Source organism: Vanessa atalanta, chromosome 7 (genome assembly GCF_905147765.1).
Source record: "Vanessa atalanta chromosome 7, ilVanAtal1.2, whole genome shotgun sequence".
NCBI lineage: Eukaryota > Metazoa > Arthropoda > Insecta > Lepidoptera > Nymphalidae > Vanessa > Vanessa atalanta.
Window position 1 is genome coordinate 10,779,379 of NC_061877.1, and position 20,206 is coordinate 10,799,584.

General features: G+C 30.9%; 1 protein-coding gene across 8 annotated transcripts in view; it reads left to right on the plus strand.

Moving 5' to 3' along the window:
* LOC125065467 (tropomodulin-1) overlaps positions 1 to 20,206 on the plus strand; it is an 84,159-nt gene that overhangs the window by 52,303 nt on the left and 11,650 nt on the right. For 7 of the 8 annotated variants that reach the window (XR_007119623.1, XR_007119625.1, XR_007119624.1 and 4 more), the window contains exon 2: positions 18,116 to 18,268. Coding sequence is in view for 4 of the 8 variants with exons in the window: in XM_047673054.1 (XP_047529010.1) it covers positions 18,116 to 18,268 (153 nt within the window). In the remaining 4 variants the exon portion in view is untranslated. Of the gene's footprint in view, positions 1 to 17,789; positions 17,869 to 18,115; positions 18,269 to 20,206 lie in introns of those variants that run through there. The other variant, XM_047673055.1, reaches the window with a different exon arrangement.

Sequence of the window (20,206 nt, forward strand, 5' to 3'; positions counted from 1 at the left end):
AGTTTCCTTTATACAACCGAGAACAGTTAAATATGTGCAATATCGTTCAAGCAATTTTAGACGTCTTCGGTTACGGGTTACGGTTTATATTAGCATGAATGGATTCGTATTTTTGGTTATAGATCAAACAGTTTCGACAGAGCAGACGGGTCTCGATGACAAGCGACGAAAGTGCTAATTGCCTGCGACAACCAAACTAAATACAATGTGTTTGCGAGCCAGAATATAGATTTTACAATTTATGTTCGCATTTATGTTTCGAGAAATGCAATTTTCATGAATACCAGAACTTTAAACGAGAACTTTTATTCACTATATTTGATTTTATAGTAAAGTCATTTTGCATTATCTGCTTTGTCGGCTTAATTTCACCGCCTCTGGCTAATAAACTTTTCGAGTGAAAAACAAGGAGGAATGTGGACTTAGGTCAAAAATAGTATGAAGATGCGCTACAAAAGTATAAATTATCTAAAACAATACCCCATCAACAAACAGTTCAATAGCACTAAGAATGACTTGTTAAAAAAAAACAGTAGCTGTTTTATTTTAAAACACTTGTTTTCAACAAAAAACAACTTTCAATGATGGTTCATAAAGTTCGAAATCGCTTAACGCATTCAAATTTAGATACGTCTGTGTTGAATTAGGTGCATTAGCGTCTAAAATAGATCGTCCCGCTCCGCCCCGCGGGATAGGTACATTTTTGGAAATCAAATAAAAGCTAGTCTATAAATATCAAATAAAACAAGGTTGGACGGAAATAGGCAAAGCAAGGATTGTACAAAATGTTTTGTTTTCGTAAAGGTCGCTTACATATTTATGTGTTACTTTTAAGAACAATGTGTGACGTCATCGATGCTCGCCTGTAATAAAATACGGGTTTCAGTTTAGTAAATATCTATTTTCATACACGGAAGACAACAACTTGACAACTTGAAAGATGTTATTTAATTATAATCTAAGCTCGATAGAAGACTCATAACCTAACACCTCTTTTATACTTAGATTTTATACTATGACTAGCCTCCTACACGCGGTTACACGTTAAGCGTTTCTGCTCCGCTTTAAGTAGCCCACCCTCCTCAAAAATTGGGCTTAAAATTAAAATTCTAAAATAATTAATCAAATTCGACTGTTGGTTCTAGATATAAGAGCGTTAAAACAAAAAACAAACAAATTCCTTAACATTATTAAGTATATTAGTTGTATGTAAATATGTTATATATTAAATAAATTATGATGAAGAAATAGGATATTATATTATGTTTGTATCATAATCCGTACAGTTTTTTCAACCTACTTATAATTTTAAACAGTTTTCTTAAAAAAATGAAAATTACTAACAGTATTTAAAACGGAATATTTACCATGTTTTTTATTTTAATTTGGTGGAGCTCGATATTTCGACATTATCTACGAATGTCTTGTTCACGAGTCTGACGTTTGCGGGTAGATGTTGATAATGTCGAAATATCGAGCTCCACCAAATTAAAATAAAAAACATAGCAAATATCCCATTTTAAATACTGTTAGTGATAAAAATAACCATGTTAATTTAAAATCTTATATAAAATGAAAATTATTCACAACAGCTATATCTATTATTCTGATTTATACGTCAGCAATAAGTTATCTTGGTGGTAAAGCTATGTGCAAGTTTGTCTGGGTAGGTACTACGCACTTATCAGATATTCTACTGCAAAATATCAATAGTTAGTATAGTTATGTCAAATCCCAAGGTTTGTGGCACATTGGCGATGTAAGAATTGGTTCATATTTCTTATAGCGCCAAGGTGGTGGTTACCACTTGCTATCATATCATATCATAGGCGGCTCATATACCCGGCCTGTTAACGCGTCAAAATACAAGAGTCAGGCTATTCATGGTCACTCTGGTGGTGTGGTTTTGCGACTTACAATGAAAAATAAAAAGCCTGTTATTTTTACTTTCATAAAAGTACAAACTGCCTTAAATGAACGTGATGGATAAGGCCTTCCCATTTCCAGACGCCGGGGTGTTAGTGAAATTTTTCTAACAGAATCAAAATGCACTAAATGCAAAAAAAATACAATTGAATTACTCATTTTGCAAGAATATACCTAATATTGAAAGTTATCAACGTAAAGACCCAGATAACTTTAGTGGCATACACAGGATATGAACCCAGAAACAAAAACAGCATTATTAGCTAGCCACTACACTAAGAAGATTGTATTTATATTACTAAAAACCGGCAGGTTTCCGAGTCCCCAAACCTGTATAATAACAGCATACATGAGTAAGTACAACAAATACAATGGACAAATATTCATTTCCGTCTTACTAATTTAGCTATCTATTATGATATATAAGCGACCCGCCCCGGTTTCTTATGTAGATAAAATGTAGGTATACACTAATATAATAATCAAGTAGCTTTCTATCATTCTAAATTTAAACATTTAGAATGGGTTAATTATTTCCGCAATTGACACCCCACAAGAACAAACTATTTTTACCTATTGTTATAAATTATTAATAATTTAAAAAAATATATATGTATTGCAGGAATATTTAACTCTTATACTATATAAATATACAGTAAACTAGTTTTCCGTCCGAATTTCATACAAAGTATATTAATTAAAAAAAAAAAAAAAAGAAAATCATACAAAGTTTCCCACTATCCCTCCTTGAAATTTCGACAAACCCTGTCTCAGTCTACGCCATGAAATCAAATGGTTACTATATTAAATTTCAATTTTATCGGACCTATAGTATCAGAGATCTCGTGATGATTATAGCTTATATAATATAAAAAGAATGTATATCAGTATATTCATAGTACATATATAAAAATACATAGTGATACTTTGGTTTGTATTAAGCTTTTAGTAATGTTGTATTCATTAATATATATTTTATAATCTATAAAAAAATACGAATCATTCTTCTCAGGGATGTAGAAGGTTATTTCTGCTTTATGGTTAATTGGCGTTAAAACTGCTTGTCATGTAAACAGTTCAGATTCACATTCGAATAATTATTACTAAAATTTAATGTATCTGTGAAAATACATAATCGGTATCAATTAGTAAAATTATTTATCAGCAAAACGACCCATTTTTCAGACTAATATATTGACCAATCGTAATGTATAAGTTTATTGCGATTTATATTACGGAAGCATCATTATTTTGTTTAAAATAATGAAAATAAATATGGCGTAGATAAATATTGTACAAAAAAGACTTGCTTATTTATACACATACAAATAAATGTTGTAGTGAATTTCACTTTGCCAAAAGTTTAAATTAATATTACTAATACCTGCCAAAATTTATGGTTCTATAATAAATCATAACGAAATTAATGACATTAAATTATTTAACACGATTTTAACAACTAGCCATATCGTCTTCAAAAGTATGATTTTAGCACCTTACTTTAAAAAAAAATATATTTTTTTTAAGACCAATTTTTACCTATAACCCTTTGCATTTTCTCCTATTAAGGAATTGTTTTTTTCCTTGATAATAGAAATGTTGCTATACAACATGTGGAAAAGGAACATTAACGTTACGTATATAAACATTACACCCAAATACGACCTTTTTTTTACTTTCATTGCGAAGTTTTACAAAATTATTTAAAAAATCTAGAGGAAATTTTAAATCAATTGCAAATGTCATAAATATTAAAATTATACACAAAAAAGAATCAACGTTGAGTGAGAACTATTAAAATCTAATAGGGAATTTTATCACCGCTAGCAACATTATTCTATCACTGTTCGTTTAATTCTGCCAAAATGGATGCCATTTCTTTGATGTCAAATATTTGATGTGAATTATCTTTCCGTACCTAGACCTACATTCGGCTAGGAAATGACTCAAATATTTATTATTGTTACTTGTGGGCGTTTGACTCGACCTTGGTTGTGACCGCGTCGGTAAATGTCCACTTCATACTTTATTCATTGTAATGAGTTTATTTTTGAGTTAGTCAGCGCGATATATGAAAATGACTAAAAAATACTTGACTCTCATCATGTTCATCATGATAATGACTTATGATTAAAAATTTTATCATTATAATGATGATATAGAGTGAATCTGTACTTGCGAATATACTCGTGCATTATAATACTTCCTACAAGGTTGTCTTAAAGACAGAAATTGGTATGGGTGACGTCATCGTCATTATGCCAAAAAAATCGCTCAAAATTACTAGATAGATTAAAATATCATATGTCTAAAAACATCTTAGGGTTTCGTAATATGAAGATTTCATTTACAGGAAATGATCATGGGTTTAGAAAGGTTCACTTCGAATCTTATAAGTAGCAAGTGAACCTTATAACATTTTCAGTGGTTGGAGCTAATTCCATAACGTTCCAAGTTAATGGATACACAATTAAAAAACAACTCGTTCTCCAAACAATAAAACAAATGATTTATTCCTATAATAAATAGTGCTACATTTGGTTATTAGTATACGATCCATAATTGTCAAAATGATATAAACGTTCTCATTAAAACTAGTACACTTCCCTTTCCAACGCTCGCATTAACAACAGTTGTAATGAGCTAATCCGTAACAAAACGCTATTTTAAGATTCAGGGAGGCGGGGGAAGCGTGACGGAATTATCTCATAGTTTAACTGTACACAGTGACTATTTAGTTTAAAAGTTTAATTTATATCAAGATGTATATTTACTAAGAACATTGCCCGAGGCTTCATTCACATTGGATACAATAGCTGTATAAAAACACTTGCAAGACTTTTTTTTTTTAGTTTTACGAGTAGAAAATGCATTAACACATGCCGCCCGGTCGGGGGACCGGGACGGGTATGTGGAAATCACCCGTCCTACCTACTAAGACCTCCTCGAGTTTCCACCACGCCGCCTCATGGTGGGGCAACGGGACCGCTCGTGGCTTACAACCGTGGTTCCACCAGCGGCAGCCACCATAAGGCAACTGACTACATGGAAGCGCGTCTAGGACGCGCCTTCCTCCTCCACCTCCGTGTCGAAATATGACGAACTCCCCCGAGTCTGCCACTGGAGGCCGGGCATCAAGGACTGACGCCCTGCGGCGGATAAAATAGCCCTCCCTTTCTAGCCAACGAGGCCACTCACACGTTCCACTCTGCTCACTAGAGACGTACCATGAGCGGCCCCATGGCATCCCGCCGCGTCAGTCTTGCCAACGAGCAAGCTCAAGCCGACCTCGTTGCCCAGGGTGCACCACGAGGAAGTTACTGACATTGCAAGTCATGACTACTCAACCAATCATGACGGAATTTTATTAAAATTCCATTTTTTGTATTAGGTAGGTGGACGAGCAAATGGTGGTAAGGCCACCTGATGGTAATTGGTCAACTCCATCCATAGATATTGACGCTGTAAGAAATATTAACTATTCCTTAAATCACTCCAAAGGTCCACCGACCTGGGGAGCTAAGGCGTTATGTCCTCGTGAATATAGTTACATTGTGATATTCAAAATTTGGAATTGAATGTAAAAGTGAAATTGAATCTCTCCATCTGATAGAGCAAGTCCGTCTCGAAAATATGTAATTGAGAAATTTTGCTCTAATTTAATAACAAAAATTATTTTCTGGTTGAATATAGTAGTGTATCATATCATATCAGTAGTCAATCATGCAGACTAGCCAAGTGCAAAGGAGATTATAATCCACAAGTGCTTGCACAAGAACATATGCACGCTGTTTTCTCTGTTCTCTGAGACATCAGGCTTAAGATCGACGGCACTACGTACTTTCATAAGCAAGAAAACTATAACTTTGCCCATTCCGGGCTGCTAGTGATAATTTATTAAGAGAAAGAGCAATAACTCATATTGACCTGACCTGGGATTTGAACCCGGGAATTCGGAAGTTGCAGCCGTATAAGACATCCACTAGATTAACGAGAAAGTTAAGGCTTTATGGTATAATATGCAAGTTAGAAAACCTGTTTAAATCAAAACGTATCGGCAATAAGGAAATTAATTTAACCGTGAAAGTTACTGTGACTTTCAAGTTCACGGATCGAATATTAAGCAGACTCAAGTTTCTACCCAGCAGGACGTAATAAATATTAAAAAGACCAATAAATTAAGTCGAACCATCAAGATTACTCTCTTTAACACAAACAGTAAAATAACTTACTTGGTAATAAGGCTCTGTGCAAGCTCGCAAAACAGCAATGCTTGGTATAATTGTGTGCTGATTTAAATGGTGAGTGAGCCAGTGTAACTGCAGGATCAAGAGACATAACATCTTGCCCGTTTGCCTACCTACTGCATAAAAAAAAATGTGTATGCCACTTGAGTTTGTTGACATTTTTGATTTTTCATTACACTCAAATAATTTGGACATATCAACAAAATTTATTAGTAAATTAAAGTTACAACTATAATTCAAGATATTTTATTAATGAAACGCAAAAAGCGTTTATGTTATTTTATTAAGTTATCTCCTAAATTATAAACATAAAGAGATATAATTGAACTTAAACAGTTAAAAGTTGTATAATTAATTTTATGCCATGACGGTTAGTAAAATTCCTGTTAGCAAGTGTTCCAACGAATTAATGCCGTTATTTTGACCCGATTGGGCTGTATAACGTATATCAAGAACAGATCACTACAGTGGTAACAATACTCATCTGCCTGGCACCTACCTATGTCATCAATTCACTGCTGGAGGTGCTCTCTAAAAGTGCATCAAAGCCCGCCTTGCGCATCCAGTCTGGTCCCACCACCTTATTTAGGACATCGGTCCACCAAGCTGGGATTATCGAATGCTGTGATTACCTACATTTTAAATTTGAAAAAAATGTCATAATACTTTTTTAAGAAATGAGCTTAGTTTTTTTCTTTATAATACGTAGATGCAATAATAATTTTATTCGTAACACTTATATTATATTATAGTATTGTTGATATGCATCTAAACTAGGTCTATAGTTTAAATTTATTCGTAACAAACGTACAGCTCGATAACCACGAAACAAATCGATTCGCAATGCCGCTGTTTCAATTAGTGCTATTGTTATCGATTTTATGAGGTGAGATGTAATCAATATACATATTTATCGATTAAAATTTTGAGTCTGTGGGAATAACAAAAAAAAGACACTGACAATATTGAACTGTCAGATTAATAAAATTAATTCAAAAGCTGAAGGCAGTATAACTGAAAGTATAATTAACTTAATAGTAAGTTCTCTTAAATCTTTACTGTCTATACTAACAAAAATAAAAATATATACAATAATGCTTCAAATTAAATTAAATTAAACAATTTTTAACGACAATGTTAAATAACATTTATCATTATATTTCAAAAATGATAATTATCTACCTATATTATATAGAACTGGGTCGAATCGTTTCTGTCGAGAAAATGTAATTTTAGGTTAAAAAAAAAAGAAATTGTGTTGCAAAGTTTTTGTCGCAAGCCTGACTTTCAAAGATTACATCGTTCGATAACGTTGAACCGGTTCTTCAAAACGGGACATAAAAGTTAAGCTATGTTCGAAAAATCGTAAGACGGAAGCTAATAAGAAATAAAGATTATAATTTAAATTATATTAAATATAAAAAAAATAATGTAATAAAATATAAAGAATAATTATTTATTATATTTATTTAAATTATATTAACTTTTGAAATAGCATTGGAGAATATAAGTTAAATGTTATTCATAGAAACGTTAATTATAAATAAGTATTATTGTTAATAATATATCAAATTTAGTAAAAAGCAATAAAATTGTCTATGTGTAAATCTCATTGTCATTGATTAGTTTTTACGACTATGATTACGTCAGTCTTTCAAGAGTACTTTCAGATACCTTACAGTACAGATAGCAACGTAAACCGATTTTTGTGTGATAGTTTATTTATTTTTCTTAATATATGATATTGTCACCACGCTCAGAACTTATATATGTAAAAATCGGTAGAGTATGTTAATCTTTGAATGCCTCATGCATGCTTTCTTGAGAAACCGGTTTTCAATTATTCAAAGATTTCACAAAACAAACAGAATAATATTATGGTACTGTTTTGTGTACATACAACATTTTTTTATAAAGATTTGATTGTTTAAATATTGCATCGCTCTTAAGTAATTGGCAATACAATATGTAATCGATTTGTAATATCAATAATAAAGAATATTCATAGTTTCTCAACAAAAGTAATAAGAAACAATTATACATTGAATGATTGGTGTTACGTACTAGCGTCGTGCAACTGTAGCTAAGTGTGACAGGTCGCTTACAAATTATTTCTTAAGATATTTTTTACACAATATGAAGCAGGTTAATTATTTATTTCCTTCATTTTTTAATCTATACCTACAAAATCACTTGTTCTGGCTTGTTAGACTTAACATTTTAAACAAAAGAAAGGATTGTTGGAAATTTTATAAGGTAAACTTTTTATATGAAGGTATTTAGAAATTAATCATCAAGAGGGTATAATGGGAGGGATAATATGAATTTAACTAGTACGAAGACGTTAGAAATAATTTTAAGCATTGGTCGAAAGCTTTGGTGCGTCAAACGCGCTTTTTGTTGGGGATGATTTTAATATTTTTCATGAAGTCATAGTTTTTTTTACTGATACGTAACTTTTGGTTTGCATAATATTTAAAAGTAAGATCATCACAACACACAAAATAAAAAAAAATTGTACCCAACAACTTTAATTATGTCGCTGTCTATGTATCGTGAATTTCGTTTACGACTCACTAATAAAACAAAAAATGTGATATGTATTTCATTGTGATTATACAAATAATATATTAAGAATTAAAAAAAAACAATTATATCACATAAACGATCATTGATTGGGTAACAATAAAAATGTTTTATAGCTTTAAATTTAAATTATATATTTTTCGTATTGAAAATTACATAAGACACTTTTTATCCTTCGCTGGATGAGTACGTTTACGAAAACCAGATTTATAATAAATTTTACTCGGCATCGTCCCCGTAGAATTCAACTTGTGACGACAATCCTTACCAAAACTCACATACAACCCTCATCAACAACTTGCCCCAATGTTTAACTTGTCCTTGGTTCAAATTGCCTTCGTACCAAATTTCATCAATATTGGTTCAATGATGTAGGCGTGAAAACGTAACAGAGACAGTGTTTTAATATTGGTATAGAGTATATAAGTATTAGCGATGCAAAAGCATTATATGATTATCAAGTTGTAGCAAGGGTCTGGAAATATTGGACATCATATACCGTTTCAAACTTCGTTAATGTGGAATACAAAACCTTGTACTGTAAGCAATAAGGGCTATTATCGTTAAAAATATTAAAGGCTCTGATGGGCTCTTACGCATATTAATTATTCACGGTGAGTGCATCGATTGTACTCACTAAGTTTTTTTATTTTACCATTTCATGAATAAATCATTACTCATTCTTGTGTGAATGGGTTACTAGTAGACTTCCTGGCATATTACGCTGTAAACTAGAAAATTATTACGAGGACGAACAGAAATATATGCCTACTTTGTGTAAACAGTACTTACTACTATTATTTATTTATTGTTACTCGGGATCAGGTTTATTGCAAACCAATCAGCGTAGATTTCAACAATATAATTCTAACCATCATCATCAACCTCCTGCCCTTATCCCAATTTTACTTGGAGTCGACGCAGCATGTCTTCTTTCATACTTTTCTGTCGGAGTAACATTTTTTCTTGGTTACCGGTGCCACTTTCAAACTTCCTCGTATGTACTCATTCCTTACTCTATCCCTTCGTGTAACACCACACATTCCTCTCAGCATTATCATCTCCGCCACATGCAATTGTCTTTCAGTCATCCCTTTTTTAGCCCAACATTCTGATCCATATAGAACAGCAGGTCTGCCCAAGGTCTTATAGATCTTCCCCTTAAGTATAAGGGGAATAAGGGGGTCACAAATTGTTCCCGTAACCTGCCGCTATTTCATCCACCCTGTGTTAATGCTGTGCTTCACCGTTCGATCTATTTCGCCATCGCCTTGAATGAGTGAACCGAGATACCGGCAGTTGGAGCAGACTTCTAACCAAACTTCAATATTTTGTTTGCATTGTTCTTATTAAAAGGGTTAGTAGACATTACAAGTTAGTTACACTAATTAGTAATTTGATACTTCACTTTTAATACTTTTTACGAGTCTCGAGTAAAATAAAAATAATAATAAAGCACATGGAAATTCAAAGGTGTTTGCCTTGATATGAATCCACAGATAAATAAATATAGCTAAATTTCAGCTTCTGAAGAAGACGTATGAAGACATTTTTTACGACAAGAACCTCGTTTATAACAGTAACGTTTATTAAGGTTTGAATTGCATTAAAACTGTCCAATCGTTATCGCCTATTGTCGTTACGTTAATGTGAAAAGCATTCACAGACACAATCGTGGTCAATTCAAATACAATTTTAATTGGGTTCACCGAAAGAAGTGAATTCTATTTTTGATCGGACCAACATCTTGAACTTCCGAAATTGATTTAGTAACAACATATATTTTTGTACTGTATTCTATTCGAAGTTATTGTTTGTCTGTATACTAAAGCCTGTGTATGTAAATTCGAATGCGTATCAAACATGTCTACGGCTTATGACTGTATAATTGTGTGAATAGGGTTACCATTTAAATATTGTCCTTCTGTTTATCAGATGTAATTTTAATGTTTTATTTTTTGGAAGTTTAATTTTTGTCACTATGATTTCGTACTAAAGGATTCAAAAAAGGTACATATGTCTTGGTTGTTTTTTTTTCTGATATTAAGAAAATTGGTAATTTGCAAGTAACAACTTTGATGCGTAATAGAACACTAAAGTATTATCATTACACCTGGATCCAATAAAGTTAGATAATTTTTTTAAAATGCATAAAAATTTGATTAATCTTTTCTAAAAGCAAATAAGAAGGTTAATAAAGTCACGTGGTTATAACCAGGTGGCTAACAGTTTGCTCAATGACATCCGCATTAAAAACTTTTTCTGACATTCTCCTGCACATCGCCTAGTCACCACACACCACCAACAGCAATGAGTTGTATGAATTGAAAACAACAATGGTTGTATAACTTCTTCATTCGTGTATAAAATTGCCAAAATAAAAAGGGACTAAGTATTTTGCAATTCATTTGAAAAAGAGACTTTTATTCTTCAAAGTAAATTTGACGTACCTATTGGGCGATTACGCACATTTTAACAACCGCATTAAGTAATCGACACCCCTGTATTTGCACGCACCATTTATAAGTTCGTTTACCTATAACGTATTTGAAGCGTATGATCGAATTCATCAATGTCTCATTAGTAATCATTGAATACAGAGAATGACACTATTGCATATTCTATTTGTCTTAACTAGATGTGAAAGAAATATCAGCCCCTTTTTATTGAGAGAAAACTACGAAAGCTTGCTTTAAATTTTTATCTTGAATGTTTTATTGTTGATATTTAGTTTCTTAGATAGAAGTAAATAATCGTTTAGGACAAAATTATTTTTGTGTTCCGGCTTGAAGAGTTTAAAATGTGCTAGGGTAACTACAGAGACAAGAGACATGACATCTTAGTTGCCAATGTCTATGGGCGGTGTTCACCGCTTACCAACAGATAGCTCAAGTTACAAACTGCCTCTCTACCTTATAAAAATACTTTTTAATATATACCTAAAATAACTTTCAAGGCACAAAATCTTTTAGCCATCTTACGTATGTGCGAAATCAATTAAGTGTAGAAAGTCGAAGAAACCATGTGAATTCATCATTTATAACGCCTAACAATAGACAAGTAATTGTGATATCACATAAGACTATGGTGTGGAGTGAAAATTTCTTAACTTTCAAATTTCCGTCGAAAGTGAACACGCGTTTAAACTCTAAACATGACTATAAACGATCACATGTGCTCAGAATTTCTATATGATTATCGAAAGTAAGGATTGTGATAAGTCACTATTAAAGAGACTTCATCGAAGATCAACTACCAACTGTATCCATAGTATGATTAATGGTCACTTATGGTGATTGACGATTCTTTCGTTTCCCATTCGGTAATAATTTCATTCATAAAGATTCGTTCGCGAAATGTTTGTTCTCTATCTTCGAAATTTAATCTGATACGTTTGCCATTTAGTAGATACCTTACCTTTTTATACTACCAAAAAAATACATAAATATTGACGTTTCATGGGAATATAAAAAGAATGTTTTTTTAATTTTTTATTTATTAATATTTATAACGAACCATTTATGAAAAAAGCACATGAGAAGATATTGAAATAAAATTAATCTTTAAATAGTTCTCCGGTTTCTAATAGTCGTACATTTTCTTTTTCTTCTTTATCAATTCTCGCTTTTATAATGGCTAATTGCTTGTCTCTAATAACTTTTCTTTCGGCTTCCTCTTCTTGCCATGCAGCTTCTCTTGATTTATAGATTCCTTGTTTCAATCGGCCATAAATAACACCCATAAGTAACAATGAAAATCTAAGTCCTCTAATTAGAGGAGACACGGCAACTGGTGGTCCATATGGCAAAGCCATTATTCGAAAGTAGGCTGTATTCAATAATACGTTTTATATTACAATTCAGACTAAAAAATACCTTAAGTTTTACAAATAAATTAATGACGTAAGAGATTCGTCAACTAATGTCATTATAAATGTAATATAATGACTGTTTTGAGTCCCTAAATAAATTACGCGACATCAAACAAAGAGGTCGATGAACTTTTGTTACATTTGTCCGTTGAATGCATTCTAGCACATCCTTATTCACTAGGTCAAGTGCGAATCGAAACAATAAATATATTTTTTTTTGTTCCGGAATTACATTTATGTCGTTCGGAAGGCCAGTGGCCGAGAGTGCAGCTAAGAATACCGTTTGTCTCTGGTGTGGCGACCACCAATTATAGCAGGCTGGCGTTTCGCCAGCGACTGAACTACGATAGCGTGGTCAACAGGAACAATCATTTATCGAATCAATCATTGTGCAGCGTCACTATTTAGAAGCAATAAAACAATCAGTAAAAAGTACTCTTTAAATGTTATCAAGCTATGAATAATAAATTTAAGAAATATGTGCCAATTAATGAGGATGTGATGTCTTTTTTTTTATTGTACAACCACGAGTATGCCTATAATATGTCATGTTTTAGAGAATTATTTAGATTATTTTCTGGCTATAAAGATTGAATACGTATATCATTATTTTTTTTACATTAATGCCTGTCATGTGATATAAGTAAACGAGCTTGAAATTTGGCTTGGGTATATTATGATGGAAGTGATTAAATAGATGCATTTAAAAATACTCAGAAGCGTTATTTAAGAAACACAACGTGTTTTTTTTTTTGACAATATTGAAAGTATTTCTATCCTTTTAAAGCATATCATATCCCAAATAATAAAATGAGACAGCAATATGTTTCAGTTTTGGTATATTAGCTAAAATTTTGTGATCGTGTAAAACAGAATTAGCACCATTATGAAATTTTACTGTGTACAACAACCGTCATTTTTCTTAAATTAAAATAAAAATCGGATCAATTGGAATTTCTAAATACTCAATGCTCATTGGTCACCTATTGCATCATTGACTGCTACTGACCAATGACCGTTCAGAGTGAAGAAAATCTGGTGTAAACTAATAAGTTTTATTAATTTATTTGCAAAATTATATTCATTTTGTATATAAATTAAAAAGCAAATTGCTAAAGGTAAAGTTATCTCATCACGTTCATTAGTTTAAAAATAATTTAATTGCTGGTACAATAGATCCAAAGACGAAAAACAATTGAATAAATGTTAATTAATGTAACTTTATTTATAAAAGAAGTGAGATACAGGTGATATCATCCTCACTTTCACTCTTATATACATTTAGCATTATTTAACGAACTCGTTAAATAATGCTAAATGTAGTAGTGGCATTTCAATTGTGTGTCTAAGACTACGGTTTTTTCTAGGGTTACCACCTTCAAGTTTTATAAATGCTAATATTAAATTCGTTGTCAATAATAATAATTATTATTATTATAAATAGATAAACTTTATGTATGCTCTTCTAGTACTACACACTCATCAATTATACCAACTGTAATGTATGTTATGTTTATTATTTAATTGAGTTTGGGTTTGATGAGTGAATGAGCCAGTACAATTACAGGCACAAGGGAATAACATCATAACTGCCCCGGTTGGGAATTCAAAAGTAGCTATCTTTTGTACACTTATTTAAATATATTTCAAATTGTTATTAAAATGAAAAAAATACAAGGTGTTTTTTTCTCTTCTTTCTCTAAATTGTCTTTGGCTAAGCAACGCGTTTAGTATCTACCTACTAAAAATTTAAATAGATTTGCCTTGCCATACTTACAATGACATAAAAATAAATGATTAGTTAATTTTAATACTGGCGACCCGCCCCGGTTTATAATAATATTATAATTAAAAAGTGGTATAAGCCAAAAAAAGTGGTACCCCAAAAGCACTCAGGAATAATATAGCTATCTATTGTTGAATTTATATTTAGAAATTTTACCTTTTTATAATAAATATTAGTACAGACTAAATAACCATTACATAATGCCAGCTGCTTAGACTGGTAACACTTGTCAAGAAAATAATAATTTATCAAGTAGAAAGTTGTAATGATCCCATAAAACATGTAACTACCTTATTAGGTATATAAAACTACTCCAAACTTTCTAATTTTTATTCAAGTTATCAAATGATCTTAAAATGTTATCGATTTTCGAACACTGAAAATAAGATATTTTAACGTTTCTAAGAATACATCTAACTAGTTAAAAAGTAGTAATTGTCTATGGGATGTTTGTCTTCCATTACATGTATAAAATTTGACAGTTACATCTATGATCAGGGCTCATCCCGGTTACCCTTATAATAATAATTAAATATATGAAATATTAAAAGATATACGAGAATAAAGTAAATTATACAACGTCATTTTTATTTTTAGGGTTCCGTACCCAAAAGGTAAAAACGGAACCCTATTACTAAGACTTCGCTGTCTGTCCGTCCGTCTATGTGTTACCAGAATGTATCTCAAGAGCTGAGATAGCTGTTCCTGCAATAACAACAGGTACTAAAAACAAAATAAACTAAATATTTAAAGGGGGATTCCCATACAAAAACGCGATTATTTACAAAATACTTCATTGTTTTTTTAAATTTAATAATGAATAATAAAATTAAAATTAAATAAATAATATAAATAATCTCTTATACAACAAAAGTGTTTTCTTGCAGCTTTTTCCCCGATTCTTGCTTGCTTGCAATATTCACAAAATATTTATTTTTATTGAACAATTACATATTTTATAGAAAATTTACTTATATTTAGTGTGTCGCGTTATGCACTTTTTAGGGTTCCGTATATGAAATTTATGTACCTACCTACTGTTGTTTACCTAGTCGATGGTAAGGAACCCTTCGTACGCGAGACAGAGTCGCACTTGTTCGGTTTTATTAATATCTTCTGCATTTACTTGGTACATGTTTCCGTATATTACATATATATTTCCTTCACTTGTAGTTAATTCCGCTTGTATTATGTTAGAAACAAGTTATATTCCCAGTCTGATTCCAAACATCCATGTCTCCTAAGATATTATTATTATTATATTGTTATAACAACTCTCAGATAGGTACATAGTTCTCTTTAAATGCTGGATGAATGCTAGTCAATTTAAATTATGGATATAAATATATAATATAGTATAGAATAGTATTAGTCAGCTTCATAACCGTTATATGTTACAACGAGTCTGGCATTGAGGACTAATTCACCCACACTTAATACAAAATGTCATCATGTCAGCGCGTGACCATAAGACCTTAATGACCTTGAACATATATTTTTATTTAAATACTTATATTTAAAATAAATCTCAAGTTAAAGTTTTTGATCGTTCGACAATACTCAATAATTTCGTATATACGAAATATTTTTTAAAGATATTTCGGGATGTTTGTCTCAAAACATAACACGCTGAGAACAGGCTACGAACAGTAATTATTTTAAAATTTCATTTTTGTTCATAATTGAAGTTGAAAATATAGTCGTGTTTCTAATAACATTGAATACAATATATAAAATTCTCATACCAATAAAAAAACCTAGTCCATTTGATATTAAAGAACACTTTGTTCTGTATTTTTGTACAGAACCTTAAGGTAAAGAGATATCAAAGTATTTTTCATTTAGGTCATACGAATAAGTTATCGTCACATTGTAATTGACATCAATTAATTTAAATAACCTACCTTTAATATTAAAGTACAATCATATACTTGATATGTCAAAATGTTAAAACTTGATTATCTAAAGTACCTAATAACAGTTGGCATATTCGATCAATTGATAAAAAGTCGTGAGTTAGCACGAGTAGGTTCAATAGTAACAAGTTATTACGAAGGCGAGGCATGAACCGTATTCAGAAATAGGTTATTGCGTAATCTTCCCTTTGTTATGAACAATTTGATACAAAATGTCACGACCTCGTCCTGACTGACTTGAATGACTTTTGGAATGCATCACTTTCCGTCTATCAAACTTATTTCAGGCAATTTATTATACTATACTTTTTCAATTTATTTACCGTATTTTCAATGGTTTTAACAGAAAGCAAGAATTCTTCATTTTGTACACAATTGTGTAGGAAAAAGTCGTAAAGAAATCTTAATATATGGAATGATTTTCAGCCACCAGAATCCATCCATGTAAATCCACCACTTTATGTATACCACTCCCATAGGAGCATTTTCATGACTGCCTTGTTGGTCTTGTGGGTAAATGTAAGATTAAGACCGTAGTTACGAAATCTAGGGTCGATTCCATTATAATATGTTCCGTGGAGACTCCCTTGAAATTAGCCACCTTGGCCGAAATCGATCAGAACATGAGGAGGAGCAGCTTAATGTAAAAAGCTCCAAATCTCCTCAAGAGGAGAAGTCACATTTGCCCAGAAATTACAGGCTGGTATTTCTTAAATTGTTAATCTTTATACAAGTTGTTAAAGGAGCTGACGAGCACTTTTACGAATAAAGGTTTCTAAACATTGATAATTGAACATACATACTTATACATAGATACAATATATTGGGAATTAGTATATTTTTTTATTTGTTTTAACATTCAGAATTACGAAATGTGTCCATTATATAAAAAAAAAAACTATCATTTGACAAAGCAGGACAGACGACGTCGAAGACGCTGTTCTTTAACCTTTCTGGTATTTCTAAAATATTTTTGTTTCTTGAATTCGCTACACCAGCAAATGTTATTCGATAGCATCCTAATCAAAATACATTTTACAAATAGAGCCTGTTATCACTTATCAAAATTGTATTTTTTGCATCTATTACATAGATATTTTCAACACGATATTACAATTTCATTTATTGCAAAATATTAACTTTCTGTATTTTATAGAGATTTTCATTATCTCTTAAACAGAAAATTTAAAACTGTTATGAAAAATTATTTGTTTCATTTGTTGAGTTGGTAGAAATACGCTGTTATCTTCCGTGTATATTTTTTTTATGAATCATTTTATTTTAAAACTTGATAAGAAACCGGTATTGACTCAGTGTTTCTTCTTTCAATGTTAATAAAATTAATCTAGGTGTGTACCCTTCCCTAGCTATTTGCCATCTCTGTTGCACACGTTAAACAATATATCTCTGTTTCTTTCTGTCGAGTTTCGATTCGACTTTATTTTCCACTTCCAGTTCCAGTCTGTATTTGTCATTTGGTATAGAAGCTTGTAATCAAAGTTTTCTTCATAACTCTTTTTTTTTATTTAATTAAATGTAAGAATATAATCATAATATTTTATAAAATCATTTTACATGGTTTAGCTTGTTTGACTTTTAAATTATCAATTTTTTTTGTATTTTCTGTCTACATAAAAAGTAGTGTTATCGATCATTATTTTTGACTGTGGGTGTGGTGTACTGAAACCTGCCAAATTTGATGTTTTATCTACCTGCATTGTACTTATGTAAAAGAATAAGTGTTAACTTCGAAGTGCTAAGTGTTGTGTTTTGTGTATTGCAGACGTCGTCAACGACGAAGACGACAACAATGACGACACCGGCCAAATTGTATGGACGCGAGTTGTCCACATACGATGAGGTTGACGTCGACGAACTTCTAGCTAAATTGTCACAGGAAGAGCTTACTATGCTTGCCAAGGAGGTTGACCCAGACGTAAGTTTTTTTTTATTTATTTTTATTCAAGAACTTTTGTTTTTGTACTAATAGTTCAAAGATAACATTGCTAAAGAAATCCTAATATTTCTTATTACTAAAAATTTTTATAACTTTTTCAATGTCCTAAAACATATAATAATTGATTGCAATCCACATAGTATTATGTTTAAAATTTCCAAAAAACATCAAATTTTCAATATGTACTGAGTCGTTTTTAACTAATAGCTCTATAAGTACAACAATAGTTTGTTCGACACTCTGCAACTTCACACAGAGTAGGAATCTATTAGAGAGATAATATTGAAGGCTGACCATCATTATAATGGCTATACTAATTACTTGTTTACATACTAATATGTAGCGAAGTAACTAGAGATACCTTGTAAATCTTTGAGTAAAATGACATCATAGAAAGCTATTAATAATTATTTATGCTGTCAAAATTATTATTTTTTTAATAATGCATTTTCATTATATTAGAACTGAAGAGAAAAGATTGATGAAGACGTACACAGATAAAAAAAATAATAATAAAAAAATTGGGTTAAATAGTTAAAAATCAATTTCAACAACTGTTTTTTTTTTAAATTCTTTTGAATGAAACGGGTGAGCAAAAGAATAAATAACTTGTTTGTTATTTAATTATTTAATACATTAAAATCAACTTTAATTAATTAATATCTATTTCACAAAACAATTTCCTTGCTACATTTCTGAAAAGTTGTTACTAGTTTTTTTTTTTAAAGTATTTTTAAGTGCTGCAATACTAATTTCAAATGAATCATAAATCATCTATAATGGAAATATATAGAATAATGTAATAACAAAGGTTTAATATGCAAATGGAGCAGTTTAATGAAATTCCTTTTAATCTTTAGATTTATTCAAGTCACATAATCTGCCTATACATTTTTATATAATTTCAATTATCACACGTTTATTGACAATTTTTATATGAAATTAACATCTAGTATCCAAAATAAATTTATCACACATATTATTGTCTAAGTAACACTATACACATTTTAGTGTATAGTTTTTCTGATTCAAACATGGTGTTGTTCCTCTAGTAAGAATCAATAGGAACAGAAATCATTTATACATTGACATTACATAATAAATCCTCTAACTGATGTGCATTTACAATATATGTAATACCCAATGCTAATAAACTATAACTGCTCAATTATTTTTTCAAACTGCACTTTCCTGTTAATTTGTAGTTACTATGCATGCATAATAACTAGAAATTATAATAAATTCATGAATTCAGTGACTATATCAGTAATAAAGTATGGTTATATACAGCTCTGAGTGTAAATCCCCCATTCAACAATTTTTCAACAACAGTAATATTTTGTTTTACTCTGTTGCATTGGAATAGTGAGTGAGCGAGTAAGCCATTGTCATTACCGGTACAAGGGTTATAGCATCTTAGGCCGTGTTGCTATGTGAGAAGTAATATAAATTATTTATAATGCCAGTGTTCATAGACAAGAGAAATCAATACAATTTAAAAAAATACAAGTTATAATATTTTTAAATTAATTGTCTATATTTTACTATATTTGTCTGGTATTATACTAAATAATAATTTATTGATTCTCACTATCTTAACTAATACATGTATATTATATAATCTAAATTATTAACAGAATATACACCTAGATTGAGGTATTATCACCTATGTTTATCTTAAGTACCTGGACAAACCATATCAATGATAATTAATGATCCAGTTTAATATATTGTTCATTTGAATTTAGAAGAAAGAAAATATAATTATATGTTTTAATGCATGTTATTTATTTTTATTTAATCAATTACAGACATAGGCCATTGTGGCTTTAAGAAATTTAACCATTGCCCACATAATCAACTAAACTTAAAATGTTATGTCCATAGTGCTTGTACAGTCTAATCGTCATCCTTTAA